The 24477-nt window shown below is 32.1% G+C and overlaps 1 protein-coding gene across 7 annotated transcripts in view; it reads left to right on the top strand.

Annotated features, from left to right (window-relative positions):
* Positions 1 to 103: 103 nt before the first annotated feature.
* LOC111413401 (chromosome transmission fidelity protein 18 homolog) overlaps positions 104 to 24477 on the top strand; it is a 156800-nt gene continuing 132426 nt past the window's right edge. For 5 of the 7 annotated variants that reach the window (XR_011640317.1, XR_011640314.1, XR_011640315.1 and 2 more), the window contains exons 1-5: positions 104 to 276; positions 355 to 896; positions 1013 to 2275; positions 8913 to 9407; positions 19130 to 19181. Coding sequence is in view for 1 of the 7 variants with exons in the window: in XM_023044358.2 (XP_022900126.2) it covers positions 201 to 276; positions 355 to 896; positions 1013 to 2275; positions 8913 to 9407; positions 19130 to 19181; positions 19489 to 19586 (2526 nt within the window). In the remaining 6 variants the exon portion in view is untranslated. Of the gene's footprint in view, positions 277 to 354; positions 897 to 1012; positions 2276 to 8912; positions 9408 to 18219; positions 18322 to 19129; positions 19182 to 19488; positions 19643 to 24477 lie in introns of those variants that run through there. The other 2 variants (XM_023044358.2, XR_011640319.1) reach the window with 2 other exon arrangements.

Genomic DNA, 24477 nt, shown 5'->3' with positions numbered 1-24477 from the left:
GAATTATTATAACAAAATAATAAAACTAACCAATAATAACGAAATAAGCATAAAGTGCAATAAATTATTATAATTATTAGTTATAATTAATTAAATTCACAAAAGATGGCGCTCTAAACGCATCTTGATTCTTGATTGTGGCGCGTAAAACTATTGTTATTATAATTATTATTAAATAAATAAATAAAAGGTAACAAAACATGGATTATCCAACAGAAGAAGAAGAATTTGAGTTAATGTACGAAGATGAACTCGAATTATTACGCGAACAAGAAGGTACTTTAATCATTAGTACATAAGTGAGGTTATGTAGTTAACAACAAACTTTTTAAACAACTTTTTTCTTGATTTTAGAAGTTGAAGATGCTCCAAAAGCGAAAAAGGCTTTAAATTTTAATGAATTAAACTCTCAACCTAACAATAATCCTCCAAAAGCATCCCAACCTGATAAATCTCAAGATACCGTTATAAACACTCAAAATGTAACTAATAAAAGAAGTATTCAGGAGTTATTTGGTGATATAGATGATATTTTAAGTGAAAATGTCGCTCCTTATATCAAGAAAAAGCGTAAAAATGCTGAGAATCACGATGATTTAGCCCTTATTGAGCATATTGTTCAATTGAGGAAAGCTAACCGAGAAAGAATTGTTCCTACAAGTGCTTTAAGTAGTGAAAATTCAACCCCTATTAGCTATAATCCAGATAATATATCTCTAAGTGTTCCAAAGTATTCCTTTATTGCGTTAATGAACCAGGAAGGACAAAGAGTTTATATTCGTTACCATTCGGAGATGTTTGAGAAAGAAGAACGCGAAAGGATCGCGCGACAATCAAATTTTCGGGGTGTTATGGGGTCTACTTTTAATGATATTTGGAAAGAAGCTCAAGAAAATGTAAATAATTTTGATTTTTGTAATAGCGCCATCTAGTTTTCTTTTTTAATAACTTCGCACTTTAAAAAATAGATGGCGTTTTAATTAAAATTTATTTAAAAAACATTTTTTTTTAGATTAACAAACAATTTGAATCAACATCTAATCAAGAATCAATAAATCCCGAAGAAATGCTTCAAATAGAAAACAATAAAGATCTTTGGGTTGAAATTTATAAACCAAAAAAATATTACGAGTTATTAAGCGATGAATCAACAAATAGAACATTGTTGAAGTGGTTAAAATTATGGGATAAAGCGGTTTTTCATCGTAATCCTAAAATAAAACAACAATCTGCAGCAAATTTGAAAAATAAACCATTTCAAAAGTTTCAAAAACAAGAATTAATTTTAGAATTGGAGCCGGATGGGCGACCAAAATATAAAGTTGCTTTATTATGTGGTCCACCAGGTTTAGGAAAAACAACTTTGGCTCATATGGTGGCTAAACATTGCGGTTATAACATAGTGGAGATAAATGCTTCAGATGATCGCAATTTGGATAGTTTTAGAAACGCGTTAGAAAACGCAACATCAATGAAATCAGTTTTAGATTTGGATAAACGCCCTAATTGTTTAGTTTTCGATGAAATCGATGGCGCCCCAACTAACTCTATAGATTATTTAATTAAGTTTATAAACGGTATTGAGACAAAAAAGAAAAAATCAAAATCAGGGATTAAACACGTTTTAAAACGGCCGATTATTTGTATTTGTAACGACGTTTATGTTCCCTCTTTAAGAAATTTGCGACAAATATCATTTATTGTAAATTTCCCCCCAACTGCAAGTAACCGTTTAGCGGAACGATTAAATGAAATTTCACGACACCAAGGTATCAAAACGGATTTAGGCGCACTTTTAGCTTTGGCTGAAAAAACTGAAAACGATATTCGCGCTTGTTTATCGATTTTACACTTTTTTAAAGTACAAAATAAGCCGGTAACGTTAAGCGACGTTTGGAAAATGAATATAGGGCAAAAAGATATGCAAAAAGGTTTATTTGCCGTTTGGCAAGATATATTTCAAATTGAGCGTGCAAAAACAGCAAAAAATCGTTCGAAAAAAATTTTAAACACCGTCCAATCGTTCGGCGATTACGAAAGATTAACTCAAGGAATTTTCGAAAACTTCCCAACGTTACAAATAAAAGATTCTTCGCTTTTAAGCACCGTCGAAGCGGAAGAATGGTTTTGTTTCAACGACATTTTAAACAGAAGAATCCAATCTCAGCAAGATTACAGTTTAAGCGTTTACCTTCCCTTTGGTTTTGTGACGTGGCACTTGGCGTTCGCGGGGTTTGTTCGACCAAAGATAAGCTACCCCAACGCTTGGTTCGAGGTGAGTTTTTAAGTTTAAGTAAACATCTTTTTCTACTTCTGTATGTATGAGCTAATAGTCTCATTCGAATCCTATGCGAACCGCGTTTTTTTCCCCTCCACGTTTTTTATTCCATTCAGTAGCGCGCGTCTGCTAAAGAGATTTTATCAGCTCGGTCAAAGGATGCTATTCAACCCCATACAATACCCAATTTGTGTTGAGTGGCCCCCCGCGTCATTACCTCTTTGTGCTTTGGACGGCTTCTCGCCGAATAAACACTAGGAAAATGGGTTTTGCGCTAAACGAGACTCTGTACAGTGCGATTCAATTCATTTGGGGGTGCTTTTACTACACTTTTTACCTTAGTTACTAGATCTATACAGGGTGTGGATTATACATTTTTTATATTGAGTTAAAAAATTATTTAAATCACAATAAAGACAAATTCATGAAATTTTGTGTAAACAGAGTTAATAGTGATTCATTAGCAGTATTTAGTCTTCTTCAAGCAGTATCTAGTCTTCTTTAAGCAGTATTTAGTCTTCTGCAAGTAGTAACTGGTCTTTTACAACCAGTATCTAGTCTACTGCAATCAGTAAGTAATTTTTTGTGGTTTTTGTGAATCCTTGTCCACTCCAAAAATCTAAATTATTTGGAGACGAAATTGGGTTCCCTAACAGTGAAGAATAGTTTATAGCCGAATGGGGACTGCAAAAAGAAGTAGCGGAAAGCCAAGAACAACAATCAACATAATATGCAAACCAACAATGCTTCAACTTGATTTGATTGTTATTGTTCTATTCATACTACGAAATTACAATTTTTAACAGAATTCCATTCTGGTCCCTATGTTCCAACTTGCTCTCACCGTAAATTCAAGAATATTTCTCAATCCACTCTTAGGAATTCAAAAATACTTATTTTGATCATTCTCCTGCATAATCATTGCCATCAGACATTTTCATGTGTCACTTCCAATGCCTCAACGAAATTTCATTATTTTGTGTAATGTTACCAACCATATTTGGATATCTGAACTCAACCCCACCTCTTTATTAATTGAAGACGAAATGCTTGCCTATGGTGTTACCGTTAGAAGTGCATCCTTCCTTCTTTTTGACTATTCTTCTTGCTTCTGTTGTCTTTCCTTTTAGTATTTTTCTGATTTCTTTTTGATGTTATCCATATTTTTGGCTACATTTTTACTTCGATCTCTTTTACGTCACATTTTTAATACCCATGAGTTTAGTATGTTGAATTGCACCCTTGATTAGAAAAGTGGACGGCATTGGCAGATAGAAGTAGAAACGAAATAACAAAAATAACATAAACTTGAACAAACAACGAAATTCGTCAAATTTTCATATTTTCGTATTTTTCTCAATATCTGTGCGTTTGAGAGCAAAAGTGCAAGAGAACAATATTATTAAGAATAAAATTTCCTACAACTTTTGTTCTAAAAGTTTTTTTATAGCATGCTCTGATATCCAAGTGTTACCATGAAGTACTTTTAAAACGACGAAATTCATAAAATTTTCATATTTTTTTCAATATCTATGCCTCTGAGTGCGAAAGTATAAGAGAGCAATATTGTTAAGAATGAAATTTGCTACAATTTTTGTTCTAAAAGTTTTTTTATAACATGCTCCGATATCCAAGTGTTACCATGAAGTACTTTCAAAACGACGAAATTCATAAAATTTTCATATTTTCGTATTTTTCTCAATATCTATGCCTCTGAGTGCAAAACTATAAGAGAGCAATATTGTTAAGAATGAAATTTGCTACAACTTTTGTTCTAAAAGTTTTTTTATAACAAGCTCCGATATCCAAGTGTTACCATGAAGTACTTTCAAAACGACGAAATTCGTAAAATTTTCATATTTTCGTATTTTTCTCAATATCTATGCCTCTGAGTGCAAAACTATAAGAGAGCAATATTGTTAAGAATGAAATTTGCTACAACTTTTGTTCGAAAAGTTTTTTTATAACATGCTCCGATATCCAAGTGTTACCATGAAGTACTTTCAAAACGACGAAATTCATAAAATTTTCATATTTTCGTATTTTTCTCAATATCTATGCCTCTGAGTGCAAAACTATAAGAGAGCAATATTGTTAAGAATGAAATTTGCTACAACTTTTGTTCTAAAAGTTTTTTTATAACATGCTCCGATATCCAAGTGTTACCATGCAGTACTTTCAAAACGACGAAATTCATAAAATTTTCATAATTTCGTATTTTTCTCAATATCTATGCCTCTGAGTGCAAAACTATAAGAGAGCAATATTGTTAAGAATGAAATTTGCTACAACTTTTGTTCGAAAAGTTTTTTTATAGCATGCTCCAATATCCAAGTGTTACCATGCAGTACTTTCAAAACGACGAAATTCATAACATTTTCATATTTTCGTATTTTTCTCACTAGCTATGCCTCTGAGTGCAAAACTATAAGAGAGCAATATTGTTAAGAATGAAATTTGCTACAACTTTTGTTCGAAAAGTTTTTTTATAACATGCTCCGATATCCAAGTGTTACCATGAAGTACTTTCAAAACGACGAAATTCATAAAATTTTCATATTTTCGTATTTTTCTCAATATCTATGCCTCTGAGTGCAAAACTATAAGAGAGCAATATTGTTAAGAATGAAATTTGCTACAACTTTTGTTCTAAAAGTTTTTTTATAGCATGCTCTGATATCCAAGTGTTACCATGCAGTACTTTCAAAACGACGAAATTCATAAAATTTTCATATTTTCGTATTTTTCTCAATATCTATGCCTCTGAGTGCAAAACTATAAGAGAGCAATATTGTTAAGAATGAAATTTGCTACAACTTTTGTTCGAAAAGTTTTTTTATAGCATGCTCCAATATCCAAGTGTTACCATGCAGTACTTTCAAAACGACGAAATTCATAGAATTTTCATAATTTCGTATTTTTCTCAATATTTATGCATCTGAGAGCAAAAGCACATTAGAGCAATATTGTTAAGTATAAAATTTGCTACAACTTTTGTTCTAAAAGTTTTTTTACAGCATGCTCTGATATCCAAGTGTTACCATGCAGTACTTTCAAAACGACGAAATTCATAAAATTTTCATAATTTCGTATTTTTCTCAATATCTAGGCATCGGAGAGCAAAACTATAAGAGAGCAATATTATTAAGAATAAAATTTGCTACAACTTTTGTTCTAAAAGTTTTTTTATAGCATGCTCTGATATCCAAGTGTTACCATGCAGTACTTTCAAAACGACGAAATTCATAAAATTTTCATATTTTCGTATTTTTCTCAATATCTATGCCTCTGAGTGCAAAACTATAAGAGAGCAATATTGTTAAGAATGAAATTTGCTACAACTTTTGTTCTAAAAGTTTTTTTATAACATGCTCCGATATCCAAGTGTTACCATGAAGTACTTTCAAAACGACGAAATTGATAAAATTTTCATATTTTCGTATTTTTCTCAATATCTATGCATCTGAGAGCAAAAGTACATTAAAACAATATTATTAAGAATGAAATTTGCTACAACTTTTGTTTTAAAAGTTTTTTTATAGCATGCTCCAATATCCAAGTGTTACCATGCAGTACTTTCAAAACGACGAAATTCATAGAATTTTCATAATTTCGCATTTTTCTCAATATTTATGCATATGAGAGCAAAAGCACATTAGAGCAATATAGTTAAGTATAAAATGTGCTACAACTTTTGTTCTAAAAGTTTTTTTACAGCATGCTCTGATATCTAAGTGTTACCATGAAGTACTTTCAAAACAACGAAATTCATAAAATTTTCATAATTTCGTATTTTTCTCAATATCTAGGCATCGGAGAGCAAAAGTATATTAGAGCAATATTGCTAAGCATAAAATTTGCTACAACTTTTGTTTTAAAAGTTTTTTTGAAGCATGCTCAGATTCCCCAGTGTAACCTACTTTAAAAAGCAACAAATTCGTAAATTTTACATATTTTCGTATTTTTCTCGATATCTATGCATCTGAGAGCAAAAGTATAACAGAGGAATATTATTAAAAATGAAATTTGCTACAACTTTTGTTCTAAAAGTTTTTTTATGGCATGCTCCGATATCCAAGTGTTACCATGCAGTACTTTCAAAACGACAAAATTCATAAAATTTTCATAATTTCGTATTTTTCTCAATATCTATGCCTCTGAGAGCAAAACTATAAGAGAGCAATATTATTAAGAATAAAATTTGCTACAACTTTTGTTCTAAAAGTTTTTTTATAGCATGCTCTGATATCCAAGTGTTACCATGAAGTACTTTCAAAACGACGAAATTCATAAAATTTTCATATTTTCGTATTTTTCTCAATATCTATGCCTCTGAGTGTAAAACTATAAGAGAGCAATATTATTAAGAATAAAATTTGCTACAACTTTTGTTCTAAAAGTTTTTTTATAGCATGCTCTGATATCCAAGTGTTACCATGAAGTACTTTCAAAACTACGAAATTCATAAAATTTTCATATTTTTTTCAATATCTATGCCTCTGAGTGCGAAAGTATAAGACAGCAATATTGTTAAGAATGAAATTTGCTACAACTTTTGTTCTAAAAGTTTTTTTATAGCATGCTCTGATATCCAAGTGTTACCATGCAGTACTTTCAAAACGACGAAATTCATAAAATTTTCATATTTTCGTATTTTTCTCAATATCTATGCCTCTGAGTGCAAAACTATAAGAGAGCAATATTGTTAAGAATGAAATTTGCTACAACTTTTGTTCTAAAAGTTTTTTTATAACATGCTCCGATATCCAAGTGTTACCATGACGTACTTTCAAACCGACGAAATTCATAAAATTTTCATATTTTCGTATTTTTCTCAATATCTATGCCTCTGAGTGCAAAACTATAAGAGAGCAATATTATTAAGAATAAAATTTGCTACAACTTTTGTTCTAAAAGTTTTTTTATAGCATGCTCTGATATCCAAGTGTTACCATGAAGTACTTTTAAAACGACGAAATTCATAAAATTTTCATAATTTCGTATTTTTCTCAATATATATGCCTCTGAGTGCAAAACTATAAGAGAGCAATATTGTTAAGTATAAAATTTGCTACAACTTTTGTTCCAAAAGTTTTTTTATAGCATGCTCCGATATCCAAGTGTTACCATGAAGTAGTTTCAAAACAACGAAATTCATAAAATTTTCATAATTTCGTATTTTTCTCAATATCTATGCCTCTGAGTGCAAAAGTATGTTAGAGCAATATTGCTAAGCATAAAATTTGCTACAACTTTTGTTTTAAAAGTTTTTTTGAAGCATGCTCAGATTGCCCAGTGTAACCAACTTTAAAAAGCAACAAATTCGTCAATTTTACATATTTTCGTATTTTTCTCGATATCTATGCATCTGAGAGCAAAAGTATAAGAGAGCAATATTATTAAGAATGAAATTTGCTACAACTTTTGTTGTAAAAGTTTTTTTATAGCAGACTCTGATTCCTCAATGTAACCATCAATAGCCCTGAACTCAGAGATCTCTAGACTATAGACACTATTTTCTAGATTTTGCTCTTTTCTGATAATCAAAGTCCAAGGGAAAGATTGCAACTTCCTGTGTTCTTTGGTATCTTGAGGTTTCCTTTTTTGAGACTTTTTGGCATATTTGACTTTGCTACTTGATGATTCCCTCATCCATTATTTTCTTACATATACAGCAAAAATTGAATGAGATCGTTGGGCACTTGATGCGTTATCTAGTTGATGTCTATCGTTACTCAAAACACTGTTCATAAGATAAGGTTTTTTGTAAGATAACAACTATCTAAAGAACCAATAATTCTGTTTTCTTCTTGCAATGGGATTTAGTCCTTCCTATTTTGTCTCATTCCTTCTTGTGATATGGATATCTTCCAGCATTCTTTCTAGCAAAAGCATAAAGAAAGTCCAAACGTCTTCCAACTGTATGCTTGGTTCCTGGTGTTTAGGTTGTTATTTCTGTAGTCCTCATTATGGTCTTCTTCATAATGGTTCTTCTTCACTTTGGCCAACTTCCATCTAGAAATAATTCAGACTCTTTTGGAACGGATAAGAATTCACAAAATTACAGAAGTTTACTTGCTGGTTGCAGAAGAGTAGATACTATTAGCAGAAGACTTGATACTGCTTGCAGAATACTAGATATTGCTTCTAGAAGACTAGATACTGGTCTCAAAAGACTAAATACTGCTTGCAGAAGACTAGATACTGTTTGCAGAAGATTGTACTAGATTCTGTAGGCAGAAAACCCGATATTAAATACTTCTTATAGAAGAGTAAATTGTTGATTTATTAAAAAAAAATTTTTTTCTTACCCCCCGTATAACATTGAGTTTTCTTGTAAACATAGATGCTAATTACGGCTTAAAAGTATCAGATCAGGAAGGTTTGTCGCCCTGATCCACTTCACTTGGGGGAGATTGGATGTCGGCGGTGGGTCCTTACTATTTCAAAGGGTTTGTAAAAAAAAGAGAAAAGGGTTCGTTTATAATTCAGACGTCATTAACTGCGGTGGAGGGAAAAATGTCATTTGAGGGCTTTCTTTCTCGTAGATTTCCAATTTCGTTCCCTTTAATAAGTAATCGTCTTTTCGAACCTCTTTAAAAATTTCTTCCATATTTCTTAATTGTTGTTTCAGATGCGAACGAAGGCGCAAAAACGGGAAGGGTTGATTAAGGAAGTTTTAAAAGGAATGAAACCGTCCGTGAAGATATTCGTTCAATCTAACGTTTTAAATTTGGAAATTTTACCTTATTTAAGTCAAATAATCGTTCCGCCGTTAAGACCGGTTAATTTACATTTTTGTACTGAACAAGAAAAGGAAGTTTTAAAAAACGTCGTTAACATCATGATCGATTACAATTTAAATTACGTCCAAGAAAGAACGTTCGAAGGAAATTACGTTTACAACGTTGATCCGAATATAGAAGAGGTAACCGTGTTTAGTTTGAGCACGCGTTCGAGAACTTTATCTTATTCGAATAAACAGATGATTGGACAGGAAATCGATGTTGAAAAAATGAGGAGGATCGAAAGGGCTAAATTTAAAGAAGATAAAAAGGAAAAGAAAAAAAACGAGGTTCCCAATCATTTGCAGAAGTTGCAAGTTAAAAATGTGAAACCAAAAGGACCGGTAAGAATAATTTATTTATTTTTTACTTGTTTTAATTTCCATCAAAAAGTTATTGATGGAAGTCTTTTAAGGGTAAGTAACATTAATCATTAGAAACAATTAAAACCAAGTCTCGGTTATTATGATTCTTTCAACATTATTTTCCTTCAGAGTATATCTATTCATATTGAAATAGCTCGCGGTCATCTGACGTTCATTTATCATACGTCGCGCCCTCCCTTAAATTATTGGCCCCATTCGGGAGATTTATACCCGGTTATTTGTGTTTATATTAAGCCCCGGAACTCCGCCTCTAACAGTTTATATTGAGGGGGCGTGTTGCTCGGCAAATAACTATGTATTTCAATGATACACAGTATCATTTTCTCTTAATGCGTTCTTATTTCGGTGAATAAACTTTTCATGATTTATTACATCAATTTTCTATTTATATGGAAAATTCGAAGATATTTTCTTGATTTTCATATAAAGTTAGTGTAAAAAATATTTATATTCCAAAGGATCATGTTGTCTACAATTGTGCTTGACAAATACGCTTCCACTGCGAAAGAAAGGCCGCGAATGTCAGTTTCAATCCTGCTGGACACCTTGACACCAAACAAAATCTCCTTAACCTTAACATTAGTTCAACCTCCAAACAATTCACTTTCTGTTAGGTTGGAGAATGATTCATAAAATCCGATGATTGATGATGAAGACCCGTTACTATTAGTAGAAGACTAGGTACTGTTGACACTGGACTAGGTACTGCTTGCACAAGATTACTTACTGCTTGCCGAATAGTAAATACAGCTTGCAGAAAAGTAGGTGTTGTTGGCATTGGACTAGATACTGATGATGGAAGACTAAATACTACTAATAGATGACTAGATACTGCTTGCAGAAGACCAGTTACTGCTGGTAGAAAGATAGGTCCTGCTGGCACTGAACTAAATACTGTTATTGGAGGAGTAAATAATGCTTACAGAAGATCAGGTACTGCTAGAATAGATACTGGACAAGATACTGATAATAGAAGACTAAATACTGCTAATAGAAGATTAGATACTGCTGCCAGAAGAAAGTGTTACAACTTTTGTTCTAAAAGTTTTTTTATAGCATGCTCCGATATCCAAGTGTTACCATGCAGTACTTTCAAAACGACGAAATTCATAAAATTCTCATATTTTCGTATTTTTTTCAATATCTATGCATCTGAGAGCAAAAGTATAAGAGAGCAATATTGCTAAGTATAAAATTTGTTACAACTTTTGTTCTAAAAGTTTTTTTATAGCATGCTCCGATATCCAAGTGTTACCATGAAGTACATTCAAAACGACGAAATTCATAAAATTTTCCTAATTTCATATTTTTCTCAATATCTATGCATCTGAGAGCAAAAGTACATTAGAACAATATTATTAAGAATGAAATTTGCTACAACTTTTGTTTTAAAAGTTTTTTTATAATTCATAAAATTTTCATAATTTCGTATTTTTTTCAATATCTATGCATCTGAGAGCAAAAGTATAAGAGAGCAATATTGCTAAGTATAAAATTTGTTACAACTTTTGTTCTAAAAGTTTTTTTATAGCATGCTCCGATATCCAAGTGTTACCATGCAGTACTTTCAAAACGACGAAATTCATAAAATTTTCATATTTTCGTATTTTTTTCAATATCTATGCATATGAGAGCAAAAGTATAAGAGAGCAGTATTGCTAAGTATATAATTTGCTACAACTTTTGTTCTAAAAGCTTTTTATAGCATGCTCCGATATCCAAGTGTTACCATGCAGTACTTTCAAGACGACGAAATTCATAAAATTTTCATATTTTCGTATTTTTCTCAATATCTATGCCTCTGAGAGCAAAAGTATAAGAGAGCAATATTATTAAGAATGAAATTTGCTACAACTTTTGTTCTAAAAGTTTTTTTATAGCATGCTCCGATATCCAAGTGATACCATGAAGTACATTCAAAACGACAAAATTCATAAAATTTTCATAATTTCGTATTTTTCTCGATATCTATGCATCAGAGAGCAAAAGTATAACAGAGCAATATTGCTAAGTATATAATTTGCTACAACTTTTGTTCTAAAAGTTTTTTTATAGCATGCACCGATATCCAAGTGTTACCATGCAGTACTTTCCAAACGACGAAATTCATAAAATTTTCATAATTTCGTATTTTTCTCAATATCTGTGCATCTGAGAGCAAAAGTACATTAGAGCAATATTATTAAGAATGAAATTAGCTACAACTTTTGTTCTAAAAGTTTTTTTGTAGCATGCTCCGATATCCAAGTGTTACCATGAAGTACTTTCAAAACGACGAAATTCATAAAATTTTCATAATTTCGTATTTTTCTCAATATCTGTGCATCTGAGAGCAAAAGTATAACAGAGCAATATTGCTAAGTATATAATTTGCTACAACTTTTGTTCTAAAAGTTTTTTTATAGTATGCACCGATATCCAAGTGTTACCATGCAGTACTTTCAAAACGACGAAATTCATAAAATTTTCATAATTTCGTATTTTTCTCAATATCTATGCCTCTGAGAGTAAAAGTATAAGAGAGCAATATTGCTAAGCATATAATTTGCTACAACCTTTGTTCTAAAAGTTTTTTTATAGCATGCACGGATATCCAAGTGTTACCATGCAGTACTTTCAAAACGACGAAATTCATAAAATTTTCATAATTTCGTATTTTTCTCAATATCTGTGCATCTGAGAGCAAAAGTATAAGAGAGCAATATTGCTAAGTATATAATTTGCTAAAACTTTTGTTCTAAAAGCTTTTTATAGCATGCTCCGATATCCAAGTGTTACCATGCAGTACTTTCAAGACGACGAAATTCATAAAATTTTCATATTTTCGTATTTTTCTCAATATCTATGCATATGAGAGCAAAAGTATAAGAGAGCAGTATTGCTAAGTATATAATTTGCTACAACTTTTGTTCTAAAAGCTTTTTATAGCATGCTCCGATATCCAAGTGTTACCATGCAGTACTTTCAAGACGACGAAATTCATAAAATTTTCATATTTTCGTATTTTTCTCAATATCTATGCCTCTGAGAGCAAAAGTATAAGAGAGCAATATTATTAAGAATGAAATTTGCTACAACTTTTGTTCTAAAAGTTTTTTTATAGCATGCTCCGATATCCAAGTGTTACCATGAAGTACATTCAAAACGACAAAATTCATAAAATTTTCATAATTTCGTATTTTTCTCGATATCTATGCATCTGAGAGCAAAAGTATAACAGAGCAATATTGCTAAGTATATAATTTGCTACAACTTTTGTTCTAAAAGTTTTTTTATAGCATGCACCGATATCCAAGTGTTACCATGCAGTACTTTCCAAATGACGAAATTCATAAAATTTTCATAATTTCGTATTTTTCTCAATATCTGTGCATCTGAGAGCAAAAGTACATTAGAGCAATATTATTAAGAATGAAATTAGCTACAACTTTTGTTCTAAAAGTTTTTTTGTAGCATGCTCCGATATCCAAGTGTTACCATGAAGTACATTCAAAACGACGAAATTCATAAAATTTTCCTAATTTCATCTTTTTCTCGATATCTATGCATCTGAGAGCAAAAGTATAAGAGAGCAATATTATTAAGAATGAAATTAGCTACAACTTTTGTTCTAAAAGTTTTTTTGTAGCATGCTCCGATATCCAAGTGTTACCATGCAGTACTTTCAAAACGACGAAATTCATAAAATTTTCATAATTTCGTATTTTTCTCAATATCTCTGCATCTGAGAGCAAAAGTACATTAGAGCAATATTATTAAGAATGAAATTTGCTACAATTTTTGTTCTAAGCGTTTTTTTATAGTATCCTCCGATATCCAACTGTTACCATGAAGTACTTTCAAAACAACGAAATTCGACGAAAATAAACTTTTATTTTAAAGGAAGCTATGTTTTTTGTAGTATTTCGTAACCTTTCTTCTTTTTACACCTATCTACTTCAACGTTCTGCTTTTAAATATGTATATTTAGTATGAAAAAGTGTAAGTGAACATAGATTTTGAAAATATTTGGCAGAGTACAAGAAGATCCTAAGCAACGTTAAAAGGAGAAGAACATTGGACAAAAAAATTCAGAAAAAGAATTGCTCTGAAATCAATTCGGAGACTACTAGACATGATATGTTAGAGCGAATCTTTTCGTGCATATGTTGAATCAAAACGTCAGACTCTCGTTTATGGGAATGTTTGGACTACACAATACGATTTCATAAAGCTAAAGTCATATAGGAACTCGTTATGTAAGCCGATTTCCAAACTACAAATAGAAGTCTAGGATTAAATTAGCTAGATTCCAGGCTTGAAGAAAATGACAGGAATTGCGCTGAGCAACTTTAAAACTGTAAGAATATTTTGTACTGGATTGTCTGGAATGATTAAAGAATTACGTTGGCTAAATTGCAAAATAGTAGTTTGGAATAACATTAATAAAACTCTACATTTTAAGGAGAAGTCTGTAATTACACCGACAATAGTCTAGATTTTAAGGAAATATCTGGAACTACTGGGTTAGAGTCTAGATTGCAAAAGCAAATGTAATTAACGCAAATGTAGTTGAGATTTGTCACTTCCAATGATCTTATCTGAGTCTTCCGTCTCCTGATGGACACTGCAGAAAACTAGTCACTCCTTGTAAAAGGTAGCCTTTTATATTTTGACGATTAGATTACGCTGGCAAAAGACTAGATACTGTATAAAAAATTTATAGATTATATTCTAATAGATGAGTAGATACTGCTCTAAATATTACTAATTGAAGTCTAGATTCTTCTTATAGAAGAGTAGGCATTGTTGTCAGAAAACTACTAGATACTGCTATTGAATGAGTTTGCTGTAAGTTGTAAGAGTTCAGATGTATATTGGTGGTTGGTGTAATTAGACAAGTTTTAATAGTTGTAAATAAATTTAAAAAGAAATAGTATTATTATCCTGTTTTGAACCAATGTTTCTCTTCTACTTAGTTCATTTCAAATCAAAACGGATACGATGACCATTTTTCTCTTCTTTAGTAACATTACCATTTCCGGTCGACGCCATCCCCTCAACGAAAACTATCGAGTGTCTTTTAGCGAATTAATGGGATGTCACCGTATAAAACAAGATAAACACCCGCTTCCTATCTCCACCCCTCATTGATTCTGAAAGTATCCAAAAACATTTCAAATCAATCTTCATCTATATTTATTTATTTCCCGAGAATCATAAATGCTTATGACGATGTTGGTCGATTTTTTGGTAAGATTAAGAACATAGTTTAATCGGGATTTCCTGAATAAAGTACTTTCGTTCGCCAATCGGAGAGGTTTCGGGCTAACGACCTAAATAAAAGCTCCGGAATGGATCTTGCGTCGTTTGTCCATCTCCACCCACTCCATTTAGGGCGCAATGGAAACGTCTGGAAGCGGTCACGGACCATCAAGCGACGAGAGGTTACTACAATGAACTAGAAAAGGAGAGGTTAATCAATTACAAAGTAGTAATGGAGTTTTTGAGGAAATCGCTGATCATTAAGCGGTATAATGGGACTCACTTTTATGGTATTACTCGAATTCAAGGGGAAAAACGAGATTTTTTTTCGCCTTTGGTATCATTACCAGGAAATAGCTCGGATAAAAACCAGATGGTAACGTTGACGGATATCGTCGGCTCGAAGATAATCCACGTAGCGGGGAATCACGCCAAGAAATACCGAAGAAAACGGGGAGTTTTCCTATTTTCCCGGATCCCCGGCAATCCAAACCTTTCGCCTTCGATTACGGGTGTAATATCGCTCCAAATGACTTTATCCGGATATAAAATCCATTTAACCCTCTGGAGAAATTTCGACCCCGTTGAATCCGCGAAACCATTATATACCCAATAACTCATTACTTTCCGTTACTTTCTACTTATAACTGTAATAGAATGTTACAGCTTAGTTATCAAAGCAAAAAATGTATACTATATAAAAATATTAACCGATAAATAACGTTCGTAACATTTTTGCTTTGGATGGAAAAATCGTTTTGCCAGCCAATTAACCCCGAATGGTACCGTTTTAAACGTGTTCCGTGAAAAATAATAGGCGTGGAAGTGAGTAACGGGTCTCGTTTTAAGCGTTTTCGGGCCATTTAATCGAAGGGGTTCGCCCGCTGCGTCGCCATCGTCTAAGAGGGTTCGTAAACGCTTTGACACTTTGTCCCACTCGAAATCCGATACCGTTTTCCGTTTTTATTATAACGGGTCCTCGCGCGCCCGTTTAGATGTATTATTTATGACGGTTACCGGCCCTTTATGGCGTCAAAAAGAATATCATAGCCTATTGATATTCAAATTTGACGACTATCGTGACTATATCGAAAACGATTCATACCGGGAATGGATTTTTAAGATGAATCAATAAGAAATTTTAAGACGAATACATTTTAGGGCTACTTCAAATTGGAAATAGGTGCACATCTATGCTGCTGAGGCAGTGGTTCTTAGACGCCGAGACAACCATGCTGCCGAGGCAGTAATTAAACAGTTTATGAAAAATCGCTGAGACGATTCTAAAGATTTAAATTTTTTGCAATTGTTTAGATTTGCAATTTCTAGAAGAGATATTAGCTCCATATTAAAGAAGTGAGAGTTAGCGCATCAAGATTAGCTGACCACATCGCGACTGTATCTAATAAAACTGTACATCTAAGAACCGTACAAAGGTTTTACGTGATTGTAAAACTCATGTCGACCAAGAAATGGATCTCGCAGTACAACCTTTTTGGAAGTGATGGTCGGGAAAAATTTGAAAGAAACGAAACACGGCGATGGAGTTGAAAAATTTTGTACTAACTGTAAAGCATGGCGGATTTAGTGTCATGGTTTGGGGATCGCTAGCAGCATCTGGTATCAAAAAACTAGCATTCCTTGATGGAATTATGGATCGTTATAAATATAAAAGTATTTTAGAACAAAATTTGAAGGCATCAGTGGAAAGCTTGGCCCTCGAGGATCGTTTTGAGAGTATATTTTGTTTTATAACAGTGTTGACCAGATTTCTGTCAATATCATTAAACCTCCAGTGCCTCGCCTGCAAGCGACCTCGGCGTTTTGAGATATATTTTGCTTTATAACAGTGTTGACCAGGTTTTTGTCGATAACATGTCAAAACAAGATAGCAACTTCAATTTAATACTTAATTCGAAACTATATTTTCGAAGAACTTGAAACTGGTTGTCATAATGGATATTATTTAAATTTTTTAGTTTCATAACAATTTAAATTTGAAATAAACAATCTAAAAATTAGTTATTTTTAAATTTGACAAAATTGAGGTTGGTAGCCCTTCCTATCATTTCGAGTTTTTGACAGAAACGGTTTATTCTCAGATTTTATTATTAATTTTCTAACTATTAAGTGTTTTATTATGTTTGTTCTTCGCGAATCGATCCTTTTTAGTTGCAACTCAGTAAGTAAATAGTTTTTATCGACTTGAAATTCTTTTCTAAAATAATCTTTGCTTTGATTAATCTTGGATTTAGATTAAAAGAAATTGTTAAGATTTTTGGTTTCATTAATATAATTATTACTTCAATTTCTTAATTTAATAACAATTTAAATTTTAAATAAACAATTTCATCAATAATATTTCCCTAAAAATTAGTTATTTTTAAATTTGATAAAATTGAGGTTGGTAGCCCTTCCTATCATTTCGAGTTTTTGACAGAAACGGTTTCTTCTCAGTTTTTATTATTAACTTTCTAACTATTAAGTGTTTTATTATGTTTATTCTTCGCGAATCGCTCCTTTTTAGTTGCAACTCAGTAAGTAAATAGTTTTTATCGACTTGAAATTCTTTTCTAAAATAATCTTTGCTTTGATTAATCTTGGATTGAGATTAAAAGAAATTGTTAAGATTTTTGGTTTCATTAATATAATTATTACTTCAATTTCTTAATTTAATAACAATTTCAATTTTAAATAAACAATTTCATTAATAATATTTCCCTAAAAATTAGTTATTTTTAAATTTGATAAAATTGAGGTTGGTAGCCCTTCCTATCATTTCGAGTTTTTGACAGAAACGGTTTTTTGTCAAGTTTTAATCAATTTATTATTAATTTTCTAATTATTAAGTGTTTTATATTGTTTATTCTTCACGAATCGATCCTTTTTAGTTGCAACTCAGTAAGTAAATAAATTTTATCGACTTGAAATTCTTTTCTAAAATAATTTTTGCTTGAATTAATCTTGGATTGAGATTAAAAGAAATTATTAAGCTTTTTGGTTTTATTAATATAATTATTACTTCAATTTTTTAGTTTAATAACAATTTCAATTTTAAATAAACAATTTCATTAATAATATTTCCCTAAAAATTAGTTATTTTTAAATTTGATAAAATTGAGGTTGGTAGCCCTTCCTATCATTTCAAGTTTTTGACAGAAACGATTTTTTGTCAAGTTTTAATCAATTTATTATTAATTTTCATTTATTAAGTGTTTTATTATCTTTATTTTTCATGAATCGATGCTTCTTAGTTGCAACTCAGGAAGTAAATGGTTTTTATCAACTTGAAATTCTTTTCTAAAATAATTTTTGCTTTAATTAATCTTGGATTAAGATTAAAAGAAATTATTAAGCTTTTTGGTTTTATTAATATAATTATTACTTCAATTTTTTAGTTTAATAACAATTTCAATTTTAAATAAACAATTTCATTAATAATATTTCCCTAAAAATTAGTTATTTTTAAATTTGATAAAATTGAGGTTGGTAGCCCTTCCTATCATTTCGAGTTTTTGACAGAAACGGTTTCTTATCAAGTTTTAATCAATTTATTATTGATTTTCGAATTATTAAGTGTTGTATTATGTTTATTCTTCACTAATCGATCCTTTTTAGTTGCAACTCAGTAAGTAAATAGTTTTTATCGACTTTTTGAGATATATTATGCTTCATAACAGTGATGACCAGGTTTTTGTCGACAATTTAAGACTTAATTTGAAACTATATTTTCGAAGAACCTGAAACTGGTTATCATATTGATTTTGTTATTTAGCCGTGCGTCTCTTAAGATGACTAAACCTGCATGTTTCTAGTTCTAGGTCTAAGCACCATCTAAATCTGTTACAATAAACACAAATTACATATACAGGGCCAGTCAAAAAGTTATGACGAAACAAAGTTAAGTTTTCTTTAATGGAATAACACCATATTGCAGTTCATTGAAGTCTAGTAATATTGGTATATAGTAGTCCTTTTAGATTCTACCGTCGTTGGTTTTAAGAATAAATTTTTGTTGATGTGTTAAGTTTGGTGGGAGGGAGGGAGGTAAATCGTTTCCGGTCTTAATGGGTTTTTTTCCAACGAGCCGTTAAAGTTGGGTCTCGGCGCGATCCGGAAATGAAATAACCGAGAGAACAGACTTAGAGGGCCGCGTTACCAGGCTTTATCGCGTTTCGCGCCGGAAGGATTGTGGGAAAGCGGCCCTTAAATGCGCAAAAGGCATTTGGGGCCGGAACACGGAAACTTTTGGCCGAGAGGAAACGTCTGGAACAGTGATTACTCTTCTAAAGGGAACCGCTATTTATCGTTCTTTAGCCTCCTCCTTTTCCTTATCCTTTTTCCCCCTTTTCTGTACTAACCTCTAAATTGTCTTAGATTTTATTCTATTTTTTTTTTATTTATTTTATTTTTAATTATGTTTTATTTGATTTCAGATGGTAACGAAAGATTTTTTTGGCCGAATCATCATAAAAGATGTACCTCAAGGTAAGTAAATAATTTTTTTCTCCGCAACAATTAATTTTCGTTGGGTACACAATTGCTAATTTGAAATCTCCGTCCAATAATGGAATTCCGGTCGGATGCGGGAAGGGGGGATTCGTTGCGTAGGTTAACAATGAGATTGGTTGCATTACGCTCGTTTGCCGGCATAATTCAACTGTAACGAGATCCGTAATTGCCTTTGGTGAGCCCCCGTCATTCCGAACCGACCCCATTAGCTCATTGTTTGCCAAAGAAAATTGCTCCGGGTGTCGCTCGATCCAATCTCAATGGGGGTTTCGTTAATTTGCAGGCGACGCCGCGACTACTCGCAACGATGTTTGGTTCCAATTTAAGGAGGGCCACACCAACGCTGTGAGGAAACCGGTTAAAATAAAACACTTTTTCTGATACAAACGATTATTTAAATTCAGATTTATATTAAACTTGCTTTTACTTAAGGAGTACTTAAAGAGTATATATTACCAAAAGGGGTTGGTTTTGACCAGATGGTGTTCGTTCTGGAAATACGTCGGCTTCTTCCAAGTTAGTGTTTAGGTTTCAGGTGGTTTACTCGCGAAATGTGAAAGTTAAGACCCACCCTATCCCTTAGTTGTTTTGATATTCAGTAAAGTTTAAGTGCAATTGTAGGTATTGCCAAGCAGTTTGTTCGCAGGAATTTCAAATTTATTTCTCTTTCCACCCCAACCCGAAATATCTCCTTGCAATTCCTGTTGTGCATATTTTGCGATTACAATTTATGGATTAATTAAGGTAAGTACACTTTGTTTTAAGATATTTACGATTTATGGGACTTTGTATTTACTTCCGTTTTATTACATGATAATTTATTGTGCAAACATTTTGAATATAACTTTAAGGATTTTAGATGGAATTTCATTCAACTCTTATGATCTTGCAGTTTTTGCCAGCAACTTATCTCGTCCTACATTTGCCAACAGATGCTATTTCAGAAATAACTATAGAGGAGGAAAATAATGAAGCAGAGAACGAATGCAGTAATACATAATCCTACTGAAAATGTGCAATTAACAACTGTTGGAGTTTCGGGTATTAATTTAATCACAACAGGAGAAATCGGTGGTGAGGAAGCTCAAAACTCTGCAAAGCACGCACTAGAAAAGTAAGCTGACAAAATGTTATGTTTGTCAAAAGGAAACTATCCAGTAGCTACCGTAGAAGAAAACGTACTTATAAGAATTCCGGATGTAGGTAGAGTGTCTAGTCTTCTGCCAACAAAAACTAGTAGTAGGTTATCTTTTGCAAACAATATCTAAACTTCTGTAAGCAGTAAATAATCATCTATATATATACATTAGCAGTGTCTAGTCTTTTGTCAGTAATAACTATTTTTTTCCAAAGCCTAATCTTCTGCAAGCAGTATCTCCTTTTCTATTGGTAACTTTCTGGAATCTGCCACATACTCTTATACATATTCTTTCTTTGTAAGTCTCTGCTCTTTATCTCCATTGTCTTGATATTAGCCATTTAGTACAGTCTTGTTTAATTATGCTGAAAGAATTTTCCCACTACTTCTCTTGCGTATGGTCTTTCAGTACTATTGAAAAAATCTTTTTATTAACTCCTGTTCTGGCACAACTTCCATCTTATCTTGAAAGTTGTTAAGTAACCTGATGATATATATACTTTTATTATATTAATTAATTAAGATGCATGACTTTATACAAATATTGATCGGTTCATTTTAGAATATCGAAACGCTAAATACAAATTAGTTTACCTTGTCGACATTTCACACTATCGCAAAACCAATGTTTCGGGACGTCCGGATATTAATCGGCGCGTCGCGACGCCCCCCCTCCCCCCCGTACTAATGACTATAAATAATAACGGGCGAACAACGGGCAATCCCATTAAGCGGCTCGGTTTCGCGTTTAGATCGGCGTTGGGTGCCATCGGACGGGGGGTTTTGGCACCAGGTGAACGCGCGCCGCGACGCCGGGCCCAGCGATCTAATTTCGCAATTGCGCCCATAATTCACGGGAAATTAGAGCGGCTGTCGCTGCCGGTGCCGCGCTAATTGCCGCAGTGATATAATTTATTGGCCGCATTACTTGACGGGACGACCCCTTCTGGCGGAAACGCCAACTATGCCGACACCCGCTCGCCCGCCCGCCTATGCCATTTCGAATCACTCGAATTGCGAAGGGTTGTTGCGTTTTCGGTTGATTAATTCTGAGAGTCGGCTGAGTTTCGGAATTAATGATCGTGTGCTGTTTCAGGTCAACTATAAAGGGGGAGATTACTACAAAAATTATTATATTTTTTTTTAATTTAAGCCTTTAAAAATTAAAAATGTCTTTCATTCAATTATTTGGCATATTGTTTTTCCATTATGTATTCTTCTGCCGGCAGTGTCTGGCTTTCTGCAAACAGTATCGAGTTCTGTTCTAGCAATACTTAGTTTTCTGCCAGCAATATCAAGTTTTTTGCAATCAATATTTAGATTATTTAGTCTTCTGCAAGCAATAAATAACTTTTTTATTGTGTCATTTATGGTGTAGTAGTACATCATAGTAGTAAGTGACTAGTTTAACAGACTATATTAGTATTTTCGTAGTATTTTATTAGTATATTAGTATTTGATTTAAAAGAAGGAGGATGTTATTCTGTTCACGATGCCATAACATGAAATTTTTGTGTGAGCTACTCGATCATGGTATTCTCTTTGCTTTTTCATGCTTTTTTATGTGTTGTACAATGTTTGCACCATTTATAAGGTAGTTCAATCCATTCTTATTACCACATTCCAGCACCATCTCGTATCGATCCATACATCTTGCGCAAAATTTTTGTTTCAAAGACTGTTAATTTGTTTTCATCTCCTGTTGACATGGAGTTTCGATTGTCTGCTAAGATTTAACACTTATGGGCGCTAAGTTGATGTCTTCAGTGATATTAAATCACCTTATCTAACTCAACAGTTTATTTCAAACAGTTCTGTTGGCTCTTCCTGAATTTTAACTATTGCCTTCGATCTGATGTGGTATTAATCAAGTTTGTCGGAATGTATGGTATTCCTTATTTTGTTAGATGCTCTAGAAGTCCATGTTATATTCGAAGATTTGTGTTGAGACACCTGGACTAAATCCACTTTGATATTCTTCCAGGGTTCTGTCACAATAAGGTTCAAGACATCAGAAGATAAATAACACGTTATATGTGGTGTTTAGCAGTGTGATGCCGTTGCCTCTGTAATTCTTAGGATTTAGTTTGTCTTCCTTCTTATAGATGGGCTGAATGTTACCATCTTTTCTGGAATGTGTTCTCATCTGCATATTTTCTGTATTAATATATGCGGATCCATATGTTCTCTCCTGATGCTTTCAATAGTTCAGCAGATATCTTCTTTTGATCTTTACGATATCCTGAAGTATTCTTGCATATTGCTATGTTAGGTTGATAGCCTTTGATGAGTGCTTTAGTCGAATTGTAAAATTTTTTTAAAATTTTCTCGTCAGCTAAAATTCATTTTGACATTTTGAACATATGCACTTCATTGTTCGAAAATGATGTCACCTAATCTCAAAGTGGTCACACATTAGCCATACATTATTTTCTTACGTTCATGTTAAACAATTTTCGTACTCAACATTTGTCTCAATCAGTGTTAATTTTTAAATAGTGATAAATTTCTTAATATAATTCTTCATTTTAGTAATTTTTTGGTTTTTTTAGCTTTATTCTCAGAAAATAGTGATAGCTAAGCTGAAATCGGTTATGAATTATATTTTTTGGCCCATTATAAACAATTTTTATGCACATTTTCCTCAGCCTATCTTACTTCTTGAGTAATGATGAATTTTTGCAACCATTCATTCTGACATTTTGAAGATATTCACTTTATTCCTAGAAAATGATAACGCCTAAGCTCGAACTGACCATACATTATCCTTCTTAGGTTCATTATAAACTATTTTCGTGCACAACATTTTTCTCAATCAGTCTTAGTTTTTGAATAGTGATAAATATCTTAAAATAATTCATAATTTTAGACATTTTTTGATCATTTTAGCTTTATTCTAAGAAAATAGTGATAGCTAAGCTGAAATCGGTTATGAATTATATTTTTTGGCCCATTATAAACAATTTTTATGCACAACATTTTTCTCAGCCTATCTTACTTCTTGAGTAATGATGAATTTTTGCAACCATTCATTCTGACATTTTGAAGATATTCACTTTATTCCTAGAAAATGATGACGCCTAAGCTCGAACTGATCATACATTATCCTTCTTAGGTTCATTATAAACTATTTTCGTGCACAACATTTTTCTCAATCAGTCTTAGTTTTTGAATAGTGATAAATATCTTAAAATAATTCATAATTTTAGACATTTTTTGATCATTTTAGCTTTATTCTAAGAAAATAGTGATAGCTAAGCTGAAATCGGTTATGAATTATATTTTTTGGCCCATTATAAACAATTTTTATGCACATTTTCCTCAGCCTATCTTACTTCTTGAGTAATGATGAATTTTTGCAACCATTCATTTTGACATTTTGAAGATATTCACTTTATTCCTGGAAAATGATGACATCTAAGCTCGAACTGGTCATACATTATCCTTTTTAGGTTCGTTATAAACAATTTTCGGGCTCAACATTTTTCTCAATCAGTCTTAGTTTTTGAATAGTGGTAAATATCTTAAAATAATTCATAATTTTAGACATTTTTTGATCATTTTAGCTTTATTCCCCGAAAATAGTGATAGCTAAGCTGAAATCGGTTATGAATTATATTTTTTGGTCCATTATAAACAATTTTTTATGCATAACATTTTCCTCATCCAATTTTCATAACGCAAACTATTAATTTTGACATTTTGAACATTTTCTCTTTATTTCTGGAAAATAACATGATCGGATTTATAACCTGTATATAGAGGGTGTAATTCTAAAAGATGGCCTGTTTAGTCAAGTTTCCAAAATGGTACAACACTTGCCATTTTTCTCTTCCTAAAAAATATTGTTGCCTGTTTTTCTGCAAAAAACACGTTATTTAAAAAATTCATACTTTTGTTTTTTATCTCAATCAAATACTTTTTTTTGCAAAACTAATGACTTTTCTTGTTCGATTTGTGACTGCTATAGTAGCATAGTTCATTAGGAATACATTATTAAAAAAATCACTATTAAATTGCGAACATTTCTGACCGTAGTACCTAAAGATATGATGTAAGGAACGATTTTTAACATTTTCAAAAATATGTCTATTACCACTTAACTAAGAGACATAGAATTTTTTTCTTATTTTT

The sequence above is a fragment of the Onthophagus taurus genome, chromosome 5 (genome assembly GCF_036711975.1).
Source record: "Onthophagus taurus isolate NC chromosome 5, IU_Otau_3.0, whole genome shotgun sequence".
Classification (NCBI taxonomy): Eukaryota; Metazoa; Arthropoda; class Insecta; order Coleoptera; family Scarabaeidae; genus Onthophagus; species Onthophagus taurus.
The sequence above is the reverse complement of the archived record's forward strand: the minus strand, read 5'-3'. Positions and strand labels throughout refer to the sequence as shown.